General features: G+C 40.4%; 1 protein-coding gene across 1 annotated transcript in view; it reads left to right on the forward strand.

Moving 5' to 3' along the window:
• The first annotated feature begins 15,890 nt into the window (after positions 1-15,890).
• The window catches only part of PI4K2A (phosphatidylinositol 4-kinase type 2 alpha), a 57,084-nt gene continuing 54,684 nt past the window's right edge, over positions 15,891-18,290 (forward strand). Inside the window, exon 1 of the mRNA XM_077125668.1 lies at positions 15,891-16,393. Within this exon, the coding sequence (XP_076981783.1) occupies positions 15,959-16,393 (435 nt within the window). The 5' untranslated portion in view covers positions 15,891-15,958. The remainder of the gene's footprint in view (positions 16,394-18,290) is intronic.

Below are 18,290 nucleotides of genomic sequence, written 5' to 3' on the forward strand. Positions count from 1 at the left end.
TAAATTGTAAAGCACTGGGTAGGATAACTGCTGTTTAACGGGTCTCAACCCTATACCAGGCATTGTGATATAAGAACACCTTTGCATTTGTTATAGGGATTTTTGTTGTCACTGTTATTACCCAGACCATTTGTATGCCAAGACTGGAACAAACCCTCTCCAATATCATACACATCAATCCCTTAATCTACATATTTATTTACTGAAGGTATGAGTACAGCAAGGTGTTAGGTTCTGTCAGACTAGAAGAGACATGATCGCCGTGCTCATGGATTTACTGCCTGAATATGTAGAAGAAAAGACTCCTGCACATGGAAAAATCAAAGACTGCATTTAATAATTAAGAGAAGTCAAGCACATGAAAGGAGTAGGCAAACTGCTTTTCTAAATTGAGATTTCTTCATCTGTAGAACGGAAATTGATACTAATTACAATAAAGGCTCTCTAGGACTAGTATGAAAATGCAATGTAAAATGCTCAGTACTATGTCTGAGACAGCCAATATTCAATAAATAGTAGATTAAAAACTTAAAAAAAAAGATTTTGGATACTGTGTTCAAATCCCAGCTCTGCTACCAACTGTGTGTGATTTCAAGCAAGTTATTAAGCTTTGCAGCCTGTAAAATTAGATTGGATTAGCAGATTTATAAACTTCAATCCAGCTTTAACACTCAATCGTTAAGCTTGCTAAATTGTGTGGTATTGATCTTAAATATAATTGCAGTAGTTGAGAGTACTGTCAAGGAAATGGATCTTATTAGATTGGAGAATGTACATTAGAAAATATGAGGACATAAGGGTAAGTAAGTTGAGTGAGGCCAAATTATGGAGGCATCTGAAAATTAGGGAGAAGACATGGTTTCTAAAATATATATTTTGATCAGAGGAATGACATAATGAAACTGGTGTTTTAAAAAAATTACTATGGAGGTGATACCCAGAGATGATCAGAGAGAAAGAGACTGGAGGCAGAGAAGCAAACTCGGAAGCTATTGAAGTAATGTAGTTATGGCATCCTGAGATGTCAAAACTAATATGGCATCAGTGAAGAGGGAAAGAAAGGGAGTGAATACAAGACATTTCATAGTGATGTTTAATAAAGAAGCAACTACAGTGTTAAATTCTTGGATTCAGTCTGACCTGAATTTGGGTCCAGCCATTTATCAATTGTGTCACCACAGGCAAGTTGCTTTACCTCTTGAGGTATCAATTTTCAACATCACAGGGGCTCTTATGGTGGTTAAATGAGTTAATCTATCATGCACATAGAACATGTCTGGCACATGCACACCATTCAGTAAGTACTAGCTCTGCATATGTAATCGGGAATGTATTTTCATTCTTTTTAGTAAAAGGAAAATCAAATTCTAAAGTATAGATGCAGATAAAAATTCTCAGGGTTTTCTAGTGAGAAAAACCTTAGAATTCAAGGGAGAACCCTAAATGTTGGAACTTTTCCTTGACCATAATTTGAAGCTCAGGGGCTAAATAATATGAAAGATACCAAGAAAGCATCAATGTGACTTTGGACCCTGGGACACAAGAAACAGACATCTCTTGATTATTTGATATCTGGGTAGGAAATGAAAGTATTATGTCTTGTAATTGAAAAGGGAAATGGAATCCCTTGTATGGACCTTTGCCTAGAATGGCTTATTTGGCAAAAAAAGGTTTAAAATATTATCATATGTACAAATAAATAACAGTTTTCCAACTTCTAGTGAGCTGTAGCAATACTTTGATTCAAGAAAGAATGGTTATGAAGTATTGGTGACTGCATAGCTAGTTGTCTTCTGTGAAAACCCATACCTCTAGTCTACTGGTTACTTTAAGCATAAAACAAAATGATATCAACAATAACTTCAGCAGTGAAAAATGCTACTCTTTTTTTTTTTTTTTGGTGTTTTTTATGTACCAAGAACTATGCTATCTGCTTTTCATATATTATCTTGATCCTTTTTAAACAAGTGAGGTAGCAATATCACTCCTTTTTTTTTTTTTAGAGGATAAAACTGAGGCTTAGAGCAGTTAAGTAACTTGTCCAAAGTAGTCAGTGTAGAGCTAGGATTTGTCTGATTTCCAAGCCCATGCTCATAGCCATTACATTCTAAACTTTAGGAGGTAATGTTAGTATAAATTTTAACCATAACAATAGTCCATGGATTTAAACAAGCAATTACTCCAACTATGCATCCGTCTTCAAAGATGCCACCCTTACTTATTCCAGAGTTACTTATTGGTGCCTGGGTCTGGAGTTGGTCCACCCCAGATCACTTGCCTGGTGAAGAACTGTTCTCTAAAGCTCTCCGCAGCTGTTCACCTAACAGATGCCTTCTCTTCATGGCTTTCCAGGCCCTTGGTAATCCAGCCCAGCCTTGTTTCCCCTTGAATCAAGCAGGTTACTCTCTTCTCTATATCCTTTAACCTTCCTCTTTTGATCCTCGGGTTACTCACTCATGCTTGGTGTGCCCTCTTTCCTCAATCTTTTCCAGTGATTTAATTACATTCTTCTTTCAAGATTCAGTGAATAGCACATGCCCCACTTAAGGCCTTCGCTGACTCTCTGGCTGCAGCCCCCAATGGGTGAACTCTTATAATAGAAAAAAAATGTTGATTCTGTTTCTCCAACTGCCCCAGAGGCTGTGGCCTTAGCTTGAGGTCACGGCCTGTATCCTCCTTCCTTTCTTTCACTGAGCACCTACTGTCTGCAGACACTGAGGTTACAGGGGTGAATAAAACAGTAGCGGCCTCTGACCTTACGTTTACCGTCTCTGGAACGGTATCTTTCTTCAGTTAACAAATAAGCATGGAGAAATCAGACCAAGTGGACTAAGTGGCACGAGAGCAGGGATTTTTAAAAACTTTTTGTTAAAAGGGGAGGAGGAAAAATTGTCAGCATTTAGCCTAGGAAAGAGAAAGTGAAAAGGAGATTTCAGTGCACCCCTGCTCCAACCGCCACATCTGCGCTCCGGCCCCAGGGCCCAGTCCACGATATCACCGGCTGCTGATCCACGACCTGCAACCCCAGCGATCTGTGCCCCGCCCCTACACACTCCAAATCTGCATCCCGGCCCCCCTGGACCCCTCTCCCTGAACAATGACCTCTGTGCCACCTACCCTACATCCTGATACTCAGGATCCCGGCCTCCACATCCCCACCCACATCCTGTTTGTGCACCAGCCCCAGTGCATCTGCACAGCACCCCCAATCTGTCTCCTGCCACACCCCACCCCTGTGTCTCCCGCACCACATCCTGCCCCTGCGCTCCAAGGTCTACCTGAGCTGCACCCCATTCCCAAGGCCCCTGCACCCCACTACCCAAACCCCTGCCCAGCACCCAATGCTCACAGGCACCAGTCCCCAACCTGGGCCTATACTGAGCTGCAACCCATCACAGCGCTGTTGTGCCCTCACCACATCCCTGCATCCTGCTCCGCATACATCCCACAAATACAAAGCTTTAGACTACCAAAGGAAATCAACTTCCAAAGTCACTTATTAAGATATTGACATGCCTCGAAGGCAACAGAAGATCACTAAACATATCAAGATGCAGACATACAGCCCAACCTAATGACCAAATTAAAACACCAAAGGAGACACAGACTTTGGAACAACTACTCAAAGATGTTCATATAGCTCTACTAAATAAAATTAATGGGATGGCTAATGACATAAAGAAGGTCAAAAAGACACTAGAAGAGCATAAAGAGGAATTTGAAAGAATAAAGAGAAAAATAGCAGATATCACAGAGATTAAAGATGTTGTAGACCACATCAAAAATATACTAGAAACAAACAACAGCAGAGTTGAAGAAGCAGAAGAAAGAATAAGTGAACTAGAGGACAGGACAATTGATTTTGAACACATAAAAGATCAAGTGGCAAAAATGATGGAAAAAATGAATTGGATCTCAGGGCAGTGATTGAACAAAACAAACCACACAAATAGAAGAATCATTGGTGTCTCAGAAGAAGAAGAGAAGACTAAAGGGCTAGGAAGGTTAGTTGAGGATATACTGAGGAAAAACTTCTCAACCCTTCCTTATAAAGAACATAATTATGCAAATCAGAGAAGCCCAATGAATTCCAAATAGAATAAATCCAAATAGACCTTCCCAAAGGCACATACTAATCAGTCTGTCAAATGTTGATGAGAAACAGAAAACCCTGAAAGCTGCAAGAGAAAAACAATCTACTACATACAAGGGAAACCACATAAAACTGAGCTCTACTTAGCTAGCACTATGGAGGTCAGAAGGTAGTGGTATGATATATTAAGATCCTGAAAAAGAAAGACTTCCAGCGAAGAATTCTGTACCTAGCCAAATTGTCCTTCAAAACTGAGGGAGAGGTTAAAATTTTCACAGACAAACAAATGCTCAAAGAGTTTGTCAACAAGAGACTGGCCCTACAAGAAATACTAAAGGGAGTTCTGCCAACTGAAAAAAAAAAAAAAGACAGAAGGGGGAGGTCTGGAGGAGGACACAGAATTAATGAGTACCAGTAAGGGTGCCTTAAAGGATAAAAAGAGAAAGAAGGATAAGAATATATAGATCTGATAAATAAAATCCAAAGGATAAGATGGTGGATTCAAGAAATGCCTTTATGATAACCTTGAATGTTAACAGACTAAATTTACCAATTAAAAGATACAGATTGGCAGAATGGATTAAGAAATATAACCCAGCTCTCTCCTGCTTACAAGAGACTCATCTTAGACACAAGGATACAAATAGATTGAAAGTGAAAGGATGGAAAAGATGTTTCACACAAGCTGTAACAAAAGAAAGCAGGAGTAGGTATACTAATATGGGACAAAATAGACTTTAAATGTAAAGACATCATAAGAGACAAAGAAGAACAGTATATATATCAATAAAAGGGACAACTCATCAAGAAGAAATAACAGTCATAAATGTCTATGGTCCCAATCAAGGAGCTCCAAAGCACATGAGACAAACATTGGCAAAACTGAAGGGAGCAATAGACGTGTCAACAATAATAGTAAGAGACTTCAGTACACCACTCTGCTCTATAGCTAGAAAAACCAGACAGAGGATCAGCAAGGAAATAGAGAAGTTAAACAATTTCATAAATGAATTAGACCTAACAAACATATATAGGTCATTACTTCCCAAAACTCCAGGACATACATTCTTCTCTAGTGCTCATGGAACATTCTTCAGGATAGATCATATGCTGGGACATAAAACAGATCTTTGTAAATTTAAAACATTGAAATTATTCAAAGCACCTTCTCTGATTGCAATGGAGTGAAACTGGAAATCAATAACCACCAAAGAACCAGAACTTTCACAAATACATGGAGATTAAGTAACAAACTCTTAAATAACCAGTGAGTCAAAGGAGAAATTGCTAGAGAGATTGGTAACTATCTGGAGATGAATGAAAATGAGAATACAACATATCAGAACTTATGTTGTATTTAGGGCACACAAAGGCTGTGCCCTAAATGCCTATATTAAAAAACAAGAAAGAGTAAAAATCGAGGACTTTACTGCTCACCTGAAGGAACTCAAGAAAATACAGCAAACTAACCCCAAAGTAAACAGAAGAAGAGAAATAACAAAGATTAAAGCAGAGTAAAATAGGGAATGGGAGAACAAAACAGCAATAGAAAGAATCAATAAAACCAAAAGTTGGTTTTTTGAGAAAATTAATAAAATCAATGGGCCACTAGCAAGGCAGACAAAGAAAAAAAGAGAGAGGATGCAAATCAACAAAATCAGAAACGAGAGAGGGATCATTACCACTGACTCTAAAGAATCATAAGAGGATACTAAGAACAACTATACACTAACAAATTAAACAACTTAGATGAAATGGACAAATTCTGGAAACACACAAACAAGCTACATTGACTCAAGAAGAAATAGAAGAGCTCAAGAAACCAATCACAAATAAAGAGATTCAATCAGCCTACAAAACTCTTCCTACAAAGAAAAGCCCAGGGCCAGATGGTTTCACAGGGGAATTTTATCAAACATTCTGAAAAGAACTAACACCAAGTCTGCTCAAACACTTCTCCAAAAATTGAGGAAAAAGGGACACTACTCTACTCATTTTATGAAACTAACATCACTTTAATACCCAAACTGAGTAAAGTTGCTATGAGAAAGAAAAACTACAGGCCAATCTCCCTAATGAACATAGAGGCAAAAATTCTCAAAAAAAAATTACTTTCAAATAAAATCCAACAAGACATTAAAAGAATTATACACCACGACCAAGTGGGGTTTGTACTAGGAACACAGGGATGGCTCAACACAAAAAAACCAATTAATGTAATACAGTACATTATTAAGTTGAAAGGGGAAAATCACATGATTTTGATTGATGTTGAAAAAGCATTTGGCAAAATTCAACACCTTTTTCTGATAAAAATACTTCAAAAGGTAGGAATCAAAGGCAACTTCCTCAATATGATAAAGGGCATATATGACAAGCAAATAGCTAGCATTGTACTCAATGGAGAGAGACTGAAAGCTTTCCGCCTAAGATTGGGAATGAGACAAGGATGCCGTTTGTCACCACTATTATTCAACATTGTACTAGAAATTCTAGCTAGAGTAATCAGTTAGGAAAAAGAAATAAAAGGCACCCAAATTGAAAAGAAAGAAGTAAAACTTTCAATATTTGCATATGACATGATACTATACTTGGAAAATCCTGAGAAATCTACAACAAAAGCTAATAAATTCAGCAAGGTGGCAGGATATAAAATTAATGTGCAAAAATCAGTAATGTTTCTATACACAAGCAATGACCTAACTGAGGAGTCAATTGAGGAGAAAATTCCATTCAAAACAGCAACTAAAAGAATCAAGTACCTAGGAATGAACTTAACTAGGGACATAAAGGACTTGTACACAGAAAACTACATAACATTACTAAAAGAAATCCAAGAAGATCTAAATAGATGGAAAGACATTCCCTACCCATGGGTAAGAAAGTTAATATAGTTAAGATGTCAGTTCTACCCGAATTGATCTACAGATTCAATGCAGTACCAATCAAAATTCTAACAATCTACTTTGAAGACTTGGAAAAGATAGTTAGAAAATTCATCTGGAAGGGAAAGAGATGCTGAATAGCTTTAAAAGCATCCTAAAAAAGAAGAATGAAGTGGGAGGATTAACAATTCTTGATTTTAAAACTTATTATAAAACCACAGTGGTCAAGACAGCATGGTACTGGCACAAAGATAGAAGTATTGACCAATGGAATCAAATCAAGAGCGGAGATATAGACTATCAGATCTATGGTCAACTGATTTCATTTAACATTTGTTCTCCCTATTATTTATTTTTATTCCATATGTTCTACTCATCTGTTGACAAGGTAGATAAAAGGAGCATCAGACACAAGGTTTTCACAATCACACAGTCACATTGTGAAAGCTATATCATTATACAATTATCTTCAAGAAACATGGGTACTGGAACACAGCTCGACATTTTCAGACAGTTCCCTCCAGCTCTCCATTACATCTTTTTTATTATTTTTATTTTTTTAAATACAAAAAACACCAAACAAATGCAAATATTCCTATTTTGATCATTCCATTCTACGTATATAATCAGTAATTCACAATATCATCACACAGTTGCATATTCATCATCATGATCATTTCTTGAAACATTTGCATCTATTCAGAAAAAGAAATAAAACGAAAACAGAAAAAAAAATTATACATGCCATACCCCTTACCCCTCCCTCTCATTGATCACTAGCATTTCAAACTAAATTTATTTTAACATTTGTTCCCCCTATTATTTATTTTTATTCCATATGTTCTACTCGTCTGTTGACAAGGTACATAAAAGGAGCATCAGACACAAGGTTTTCACAATCACACAGTCACATTGTGAAAGCTATATCATTATACAATCATCTTCAAGAAACATGGCTACTGGAACACAGCTCTACATTTTCAGGCAGTTCCTTCCAGCCTCTCCATTATATTTTGACTAACAAGGTGATATCTATTTAATGCGTAAGAATAACCTCCAGGATAACCTCTCGACTCTGTTTGGAATCTCTCAGCCATTGACACTTTGTCTCATTTCACTCTTCCCCCTTTTGGTTGAGAAGGTTTTCTCAATCCCTTGATGCTGGGTCTCAGCTCATTCTAGAGTTTTTCTCAATCCCTTGATGCAGAATCTCAGCTCATTCTGGGATTTCTGTCCCACGCTGCCAGGAAGATCCACACCCCTGTTAGTCATGTCCCACGTAGACAGGGGGAGGGTGGTGAGTTTGCTTGTTGTATTGGCTGGAGAGAGAGGGTACATCTGAGCAACAAAAGAGGTTCTCTTGGGGGTGACTCTTAGTCCTAATTTTAAGTAGGCTTGACCTATCCTTTGTGGGGTTTAGTTTCATATGAACAAACCCCAAGACTGGGAGCTCAGCCTACAGCTTTGGTTGTTATGGTCAACTGATTTTTGACAAGGCCCCCAAATTCACTGATCTTGGACAAACTAGTCTTTTCAATAAATGGGCATGGGAGAATTAGATATCAATAGCCAAAAGAATAAAAGAGGATCCTTACCTTACACCCTATACAAAAATTAACTCAAAGTGGATCAAACACCTAAATTTAAGAACTAGTACCATAAAGCCCTAGAATAAAATATAGGGAAACATCTTCAAGATCTAGTAATAGGTGGTAGCTTCCTCAACTTTACACCCAAAACACAAGCAACAAAAGAAAAGATAGATAAATGGGAACTCCTCAAAATCAAATGCTTTTGTGCCTCAAAAAAATTTGTCAAAAAAGATGAAGAAGCAGCCAACTCAATGGGAGAAAATATTTGGAAATCACACAACAGACAAAGGTTTAATATCCTGTAAACATAAAGAAATCATAAAAATCAACAACAAAAGAACAAACAGTCCAATTATAGAACGGCCTAAAGATATGAATAGGCATTTGTTCTAGTTTCCTAGCTGTTGGAATGCAATATACCAGAAATGGAATAGCTTTCAAAAAGAAGAATTTAATGAGTTTCTAATTCAGTTCTAAGGCCAAGAAAATGTTCTAATTAAAACAATTCTATAGAAATGTCCAATCTAAGGCATCCAGGGAAAGATACCTTGGTTCAAGAAGGCCGATGAAGTTCAGGGTTTCTCTCTCAAGTGAGAAGGCACATGGCGAACACAGTCAGAGTTTCTCTCTGAATCTGGAAAGTCACATGGTGAACACGGTCAGGTTTCCTCTCTCATCTGGAAGGGCACATGGAGAACATGGCATCATCTGCTAGCTTCTTCTCCTGGCTTCCTGTTTCATGAAGTTCCCCGGGAGACATTTTCCTTCTTCATCTCCAAAGGTCACTGGCTGGTGGACTCTGCTTCTCGTGTCTATGTCGTTCTGCTCTGCTCTCTGAATCTCTCTCATTCTCCAAAATGTTTCCTCTTTTATAGGACTTTAGAAACTAATCAAGACCCATCCAAATGGGTGGAGACATGTCATCACCTAATGCAATTTAACAACCACTCTTGATTGGGTTACATCTCCAAGGAGGTGATCTAATTACAGATTCAAACATACAATATTGAATAGGGATTATTCTGCCTTTATGAAATGGGATTTTGATTAAAACATGGCTTTTCTAGGGGACATACATCCTTTCAAACCAGCACAGCATTTTTCTGAAGAGCAAATACAGATGGCTTAAAGCACATGAAGAGATGCTCATTTTCATTAGCTATAAGGGAAATGCAGATCAAGACTACAATGAGATACCACCTTACACTTATAAGAATAGTTGCTATTAAACAAACAGGAAACTACAAATGTTGAAGAGGATGTGGAGAAATTGGGACACTTACACACTGCTGATGGGAATGTATAATGGTACAGCTGCTATGGAAGACAGCTTGGTAGTTCCTTAGGAAACTAAATATTGAGTTGCCCTATGATCCGGCAATACCACTACTTGGTATATATCCAGAAGATCTGAAAGCAGTGACACAAACAGACATTTGCACACTGATGATATAGCAGCATTATTCACAGTCGCCAAAAGATGGAAACAATCCAAGAGCCCTCAAATAATGAGTGGATTAACAAAATGTGGTACATACATACGATGGAATATTATGCAGCAGTAACATGAAATGATGTCCTGGAGCACATGACAAGATAGACGAGGCTTGAGGACATAATGCTGAGTGAAATAACCCAGACACAAAATGATAGATACTGTATGATTCCACTTTTATGACCATAGTAAGGTTTAATTCAGAGGCTTATAATACAGAATATAGGGGACCTAGAGATACAGGGAAGCTAGACATGGGTGAATGGTTAGCTAATGAGGTTGAGCTCAAATGTAAGGGAATAGATAGAAGTGAAGGCAATTCTCTAGCGGGTCTGTAAGTAATATTACAATATGGAAGATGAACATAATTGAAAGGGGCTGCTTAAAACCATGCATCCTACCAATTAACACTACAAAAATAAATAAATTCTTGCATGAACTACTTCAAAGGTATGAATCTTGCGCAGAGTATAAATATGTTCAGGTTATAGGGTGAAAACTGCGACTGCATGCTACAGGCTATGCTTAACAGGAAAACATCAACAGTACCACAGCAACAGCAGTAGTAAATAATGGGAGGAGGGACAAGAGTTAAGGGGAGGTTTAGATTTTCTATCTAATGATGCTGTGTGTATTGGTTATCTTTCACTTGGGAAAAATGAAATTACCTAAAATTGAGGGTGTTGATGGACTATTGACTTTGGACATTGTACACGGTGCCTAATGAATGGAGGTGGCTGAAGGATGCACCAACTGAGAAGTAGATTGGTGAACGATGGTGCACACATATGATCAAATACTGTGCTTCTACAAAAAGGAACGAAGTTGTGAAGCATGCAACATTGTGAATGAACCTGTGGGACATTTGGTAAGGTAAAATAAGCCAGAAACAAAAGAGCAATTCTTGTATGATCTCATTTAAAAAATACTTATTAGAAAACTGGGACCTAGATTGTGAATTCTTATAGCAGTCACATTAATCTGGAGTGATAATTGTTATTTCTGGATTTTGAGGGGCTGTTTTATATATGTATAACCTGGTATTTAGAGATAAAAATTAATCTTATCAGGTCCAGATTAAGGCAATTCAGAATACAGAGGTAAGGAAGACATTGTCTGTATTTTAGAACTTCAGCTGCTCTTTCAGATTAAAGGAAGAAAGTTTTATTATGTCCAGAACCTAGGTTTTCTGTAGCACATAATCTAACTCAACTTGTCTGGATAGATCATTTAAACAATCCAAACACTGGGAAGCCCAAATAAGAATGAGGGCCTTTAATCCTTTATAGCTTAATGTAATGCCTGGATACATCCTAGAGCATCTTAAACAGATAAACAAGAATAGTGGCTAAAAATTATGGAACCATTAAACTTTATCACCAGGGAAACCCCAGATACTGTGCCAAACATTAGGAACACCCAAATCAATATGCCAAACCCTTGATCTTGAGGATTATTCTTGTGAAGTTTATGTATTAGTGGAGAAGCTTAGTCTACCTTCAAGTATACCTAAAAGTCATCTCCAGAGGCACTCTTTTGTTGCTCCTATGCGGCCTCTCTCTCTCAAGTCCAACTCTGCAAGTGAAACCATTGCTCTCCCTCCTACATGGGACATGACATCCAGAGATGAATGTCTCCCTGGAGACATCGAAGATGACTCCCAGGGATGAGCCCGGCCCTGGGACCATGGGATCAACAATGCCATCCTGACCAGAAGGGGGAAAAGAAGTGTAACAAACAAGGTATCAGTGGCTGAGAGAGTTCAAATATAGTCGAGAGGCTATAGGAGGTCACTCTTATGCTTGCTTCAGTTACACATTACTACCCACCATAACTTGCCAAATCCCAACCACAACCATTCCTGCTAATCATAATGAATACCGAGGGCAATATATAATATTCTGTAAAGGTTCCACGCACTAGAGTAACTTTCAAGAAACCTACGCCTCCAGATGGGTCCCTACCAAATAAGTCCTGAAATGCAGAGGGGCCCGCCTCTCCAGAACATCAACTAGTTTCAACCCCCTATCTCATATTATTGATAGCCCTTTCCAACACGAAAAAGTTAGAATGGGCATAGCCCAAATACCCCTAAAGAGTGGGAGAAAGATCAAAGGCGATGGCAGAGTTAGTCAGAGAAGGTAGGGTTTAACAAATGAGTATGATTGCTTAATCATTATACTGATACCTCTTTTAGTCTCCGGTATCTTAGAGCAGCTAGAAGTAAAACCTAAAATTGTGGAACTATAACCCATGCCAAATCTGTTTTACAATTAATTGTTGCAATGTACTTTGAAGCTTACTGCTTTTTTGTATTTGTATTATTATTCACAAAAGAGAAAAAGTAAAGTCAATTGTGATGATAAAAAAAAAATTCCTTCTAGCCTCCAGTGTTCTGGAGTAGCTAGAAGGAAAAATCTGAGATGATGGTTTGGTAGCCTATGACAAAGTCTGGGATCTGTTCTGCAACTACTTGTTGAAGTGTGCTTTGAAAATTATTGCTTTTTTTTTCTTTGCTTTGTATATATGATATATTACATACGTTATATTATAACTGTAATAAGTTAAAAGAAAGATAGCATACAACTATATCGGTGATAAAACATTTTTAGGAAATGAAGTTTAAAATGTTAGTGGTAATTTATGTAAGTCAGATACAATAATATAAGATAAATTGAAATTGATTGACTTAGCCAGATAAAGCAAAACAATGAAAAGTGAAGAGGAAAATGTTATTTATTATATCACTGATCCATACTCAGCATTATGCCAATAAACTAGAATTTTAATTAAAAAAAGGAGATTTAAATTTATTTTTTCCACATAATGATTTGAAAAACATGAACATCACTCTCTTCAATGAGGAATTTGAGGGAATCCAGTTGGACTTAGAGAAGAGGGTGTGGTAATGGCAGGAAATAAGATGACTGGGATATTGCATAATTAATCATAGGAGATTTAGAAATAAATCTTAGAAATAGCTGATTTACAACATCTAGTATGTGGAAGGTACTCAATAAATATTGAATGAGTGAATATCATCGTGGGAGATGAGAGAGAATTCTTCCAAAAGACAAAATAATGGCAAAAAAACCCAAAACCCTCTTAATCTCTGCAACCACAAGAGTGAAAAAGGAGAGGGAGCAGTTATGAGGCTCAGTGGTACAGCTACGAAGGGGTCAAGTGCAGACGTGATGGTTCCCAGATCTGAGTCCAGACGACATCATGGACTGAAAGGCCACCCCAAAAAAGCAGGTGGCGTGGACATCCCTTCCCAGCTCGGTCTGAGACTATCTCAGCTCAGGCCCCAAACAAATTGGCTGTGGCCCTCCATAGCCTGGCCTCAAATCACTTCTACAGCCTCCTCTTCCACCACTCCCTGCCCTTAATCTTTTTATTATTATTATTTTTTAAATTGAAAAATCTTCACACACACTCATTCTATCCATGGCGTACAATCGATGGCTCACAATATCATCACATAGTCGTGTATTCATTACCATGATTGTTTTTTAAAACATTAGCATCACTCCAGAAAAAGAAATAAAAAGAAAAAACTCACACGTACTAAGGAGCATCATACACAAGGTTTTCACAATCACAGAGTCACACTGTAAATGTTATATTTTTAAACAATCATCTTCAAGAATCTAGGCTACTGGAACACAGCTCAACAGTTTCAGGTACTTCCCTCCAGCCTTTCCAATACACCATAAACTAAAAAGGGATGTCTATATAATGCATAAGAATAACCTCCAGGATAATCTCTCCACCCTGTCTGAAATCTCTCAGCCACTGAAACTTTATTTTGTCTCATTTCTCTCTTCCCCCTTTTGCTCAAGAAGGCTTTCTCCATCTCTTGATGCTGGGTCCCGGCTTACCCCAGGATTTCTGTTCCACGTTGTCATGGAGATTTACACCCCTGGGAGTCATGCCTGCCCTTAATCTTGAGTGATGCTGACCTGCTTTTGTTTTGTACACACAGCACACTGTGCTTCGCTTACCTGCCTTTACTCTGGTGTTCTTGCTGCCTGGACAACCTTCTTGCCTGCACCCTCATTCACAATTCCAGGTCCATACCCCTTTCACCTGATGGGCTCCTTCTCAGGCTTCAAGATTTATCTCAGGTGTCATCTCCAGGGAGTCTCCCCTGAATTCCCAGGCTAAAGCAAATGCTTCTGCCCCATGTTTCTAGAGCTCCAGGGTTTACATCTATCATTGCCCTTAACACTCTCCTGAAAGTATGGGAAATTTGTATTTAACTCCCACTCCTACAACTCCCACTTTCATAAACCATAAACTCATGGTTCTTAGGGGCAAGGACCATGTCATAATTTCAAATCTCCAAGAGCTAGCACAGGGCTTGACACAAAGTAGGTGCTCAATAAATACTCACTAGCTGACTTGAACAAACTGCTTCCTGCTAAGCTCTGAGCCAGTGGCCTGGTAGCAGGAGGAACTCCCAGTTTGATGGGGGAAATGCTATAGTCCCTTAGGAACGAACAGAGAAAGGAGTAAGATCAGAGTCTGGCAGCGAAACCTAAGGGAGACAGTGCAACAGGGTGATCCAATAGGAGTTCAAGGCACTCCAGGAAGATTTCTTGGAAGAAAGGACTTCCTCCTAGAAAGAGATTAGCGTCCTGCTCTGTCAGGTGAGCTCTTTCCCCACACCTCTAGGATCCTGGCTCTACTGTTCTTCAAGACCCCACTTAAATGCCACCTCCTTCATGAAGCCTCTTGCAATTGTCAACCCTTTGGCCCCAGACTAGAAATCATTTCACCTTTCTTTGGACTCCCATAGCCTTTGTTTCAACTCCCAAGGGCATTTATCTATCAATCTGGTTATCAAGCTACTTACTTGAACAATTTTATCTGTACATTAACATCTAGATTGAAAAGACTTTGAAAGCGGAGTTCAGCGCTTATTTGTATTTGGATTCCCATTGCCTAGTACAGAGTAGGCACTCAATAAGCATTTGCTCAATCATTCAATAAATACATGTTAAACATTTACTATATGCCAAGTATAGTGGCCATGGAATATCAAGATGAATAAACATTGTCCCTGACCTTAAAAAATATACAAAACACGGGCTGCAAGGCTAGTTCAGTGGTATAATTCTTGCCTGCCATGTGAGACACCTGGGTTAGATTCCTGGTCCATGCACTTCCCAAAACACACAAAAAAACAAGCAAAACAAATACAGATTAAACAAATGGTGCTGCAATAACGGGATACTCACATGGAAAAATAATGAATTGTGACCCCGCCATACAGCATACGAAGAAAAACAAAACAAAACAAAAACCAAATTTTTTTTTATTGAGGAAGAGGCATGCAGACATGTTCCTTTTTTTCACTGCTCTCGCCCCAGGACTTAGAACATAATACGTGCTCAATAACTGTTTATGGAACGAATACATAATTGAATGTATGCGGACACAAAGATGAGGTTTTACAGCGGGCTCATAGCAGGAACTCAATAAATGAATGACATGATGCAGATTACTGTTCTCAAAGTTCCCGAAGACCACACGGCCAATTGAAAGCTAAAACGAGGATGGCGTGGTAGGTGTCAGAGGGCGTACCTGCTCGGGGTTTGGTCTGGAGCATGCGCAATCTTCACAGAAGGTGACGGGAGAAAATTGCGAAGGGAACAATTGCGTAGGAGCTTGTTCTGATTGGCTACTGTTCGAGCGCGAGGGGCCTGGTCTACTCGTCGCCTAGTAAACAGGGAAGGGTAGGGGCGGGGCCAAAGCAGGAGCTGCTACCTGGTTGGCCAGGCGGGGGGGTGGAGGGTGTTGTGGGGGGGTGGAGGGTGTTGCGGATTGGTCCCAGCCGCGAACTCAGCTCTGTGGAGCTCGCCGGGTCCCGGAGCCGGCGGTCTGAGGTATGGACGAGACGAGTCCCCTGGTGTCCCCGGAGCGGGCGCACCCTCCGGACTACACCTTCCCGTCGAGCTCAGGCGCTCACTTTCCGCAGGTGCCAGGGGGCGCCGTCCGAGTCGCGGCGGCGTCCGGTTCGGCCCCCTCTCCGCCCGGCTCGCCGGGCCACGACCGGGAGCGGCAGCCGCTGCTGGATCGGGCCCGGGGCGCGGCGGCCCAGTCCCAGACCCAAACCGTGGCGGCGCAGGCCCAAGCCCTGGCCGCCCAGGCCGCGGTGGCGGCCCACACCGCGCAGGCCCACCGCGAGCGGAACGAGTTTCCGGAGGACCCCGAGTTTGACGCGGTAGTGCGGCAGGCCGAGCTGGCTATCGAGCGCTGCATTTTCCCCGAGCGCATCTACCAGGGCTCCAGCGGAAGCTACTTCGTCAAGGACCCTCTGGGGGTGAGAACCGGGGTAGGGGCCGCAGGCGCGGGCTTCGGGGCGGGTGGGGCTCTGGGAGCCCGTCCTAGAGAGTCTTAGGGGGCGGGGGGGGGGGGAGGTGCTAAAAGGGTGCAGAAGGGAGAAACTTCCCAGTGCGGAGCCCTTGGCAGGATTTTGGGATGGTCGCTGAGGACGAGATTGGGAAGCTCTGCGGTGTCGGAATAAATCAGAACCTATTTGGTGGGGGAGGGTTGAGCGGAAAATGAAAAGAGGAAATTGACCAGATACCGGCTAGGGGGCCCTCAGTGTGTTGGGGCAATCTGCTTCTAAGCAGAGACGCGCTCAGAGGATGCTGCTTTCTAATATGGTTCTTTAGCTTTAAACTACTGGGACTACTTCTCAGTCGTTGACTTACAGACTCTGAGGCTTTGGGCACATTCTCTCATTTTGTACTGAACTAGTGTGTCCCTGGTCATTGAGGAGGACAGGTGAGCCATCAGGGACTCGGAGGATTCGCTTACAGCCTGTCTCCTGTACTGTCCCAGGGCTCTTCTTGGCAGACGTTGTTGATAGAGTGGGTGGACTCAGCAGTTTCATCTACTTTGCAAGCGGCTGTCTTGATTATTGCTCACTTCTTCTGGGAAGTGGTTCAAATCCTCTTTTTATGCTTCCTCAGTTCGGAATGTGGAGGTTTGAAGACACGGGACTGTCAGCTGCCTTTTACTTTCATTTCTCTCTCAGCACCATCAGCCCTTTGCTTTTCAGCTACTCAGACTGTTTGCTGACTTATTTGGTTCCCAGCGTGAGTGTACAGGGGGATGGAGATAGAATGGGATGGGAGGGCTTCAAGTGACCAAGGTAGCTGAGAAATGACCTTTATCCTTTTGAGAACTGCAGAAGAATTTAAGGCATTTGGCTCAGATCAAACCAGAGGTGTTGCTGGAAGAACAATGAGTCAAAAAATATGGAGTCTTAACTTTGTCGAACTTTTCAGGTGTGCCGGAATGATTTATTGAAAGAAAAAAACCCCATCTTGCTGTTATAGCTATTAAAACAACAGATGGCAGCCTTCCTTCAAATTTTCTATACATCTCTCCCGTGTTAACTCTTTAAATAGGTAGTGTATTGTTTTGATAGGCGTCCTGAGTGTCTGTGATGGACTGTCACTTTAGCTCTTGAATAGGTTCTTGAATGATCTCAGTCTTGAGTTGTCCCTGAATTGTTATAAAAAACCAGAGGGCAATTCTGCCGTCAACTCAGTTAAAATAAACCGAGTTAGAGAAGGCTTTGGGAGTAATAAGTCTTTTGAAGAGGTAGTGAAATTCCGCTCTTAAGTGAGGGAGCAGTGAATTAAATTGAAAGCTCAAGGGGGAACCATTACTTCTAGAAGCAAAGAAAGGTCAGTGTCCTCAGGTCTAAATGTTAGCGGAGTACTTTCATCATTTTTTATTTTGGAACCAGAATGAGATCTTAGATAGAAAAGTGTTTTTGTTTTCTTTTTACTTTGTTGGCTGATGTAAGAAGGGGCTAAGATTATCTTTGATAGGTCCAGGAGCAGGCGGGAGATTTTTGTTTTTCTTTCATGACACCATTACAGTTCCATTGAAAGTGTGTCAGGTGAGTGAGAAATGATCTCGTTGCTCTGGCAGGTGGGAGTAATGTAATCTCTGTTTTCTGCCTGGTAGGTAAAATACTGTACCACCTCAGTACATAGGCCACAGAAAATGACAGATCATGGTTTTTTCCCTTGGTGATTTGCAGGATCCCAGTCTCTAAATTTCCTGGCTGCTGTCCTTTTGTAGAGAGGAAGTCAAAATACAGGTGCCCTGACAAAACTTAATAATGTAACCATCCTGTTCCTACGAAGGAAAATGTGGTTTAGAGCAGAAGCCCATTTCTGTGGAAAGGCCATACTGGC

The sequence above is a fragment of the Tamandua tetradactyla genome, chromosome 13 (assembly GCF_023851605.1).
Source record: "Tamandua tetradactyla isolate mTamTet1 chromosome 13, mTamTet1.pri, whole genome shotgun sequence".
Classification (NCBI taxonomy): domain Eukaryota; kingdom Metazoa; phylum Chordata; class Mammalia; order Pilosa; family Myrmecophagidae; genus Tamandua; species Tamandua tetradactyla.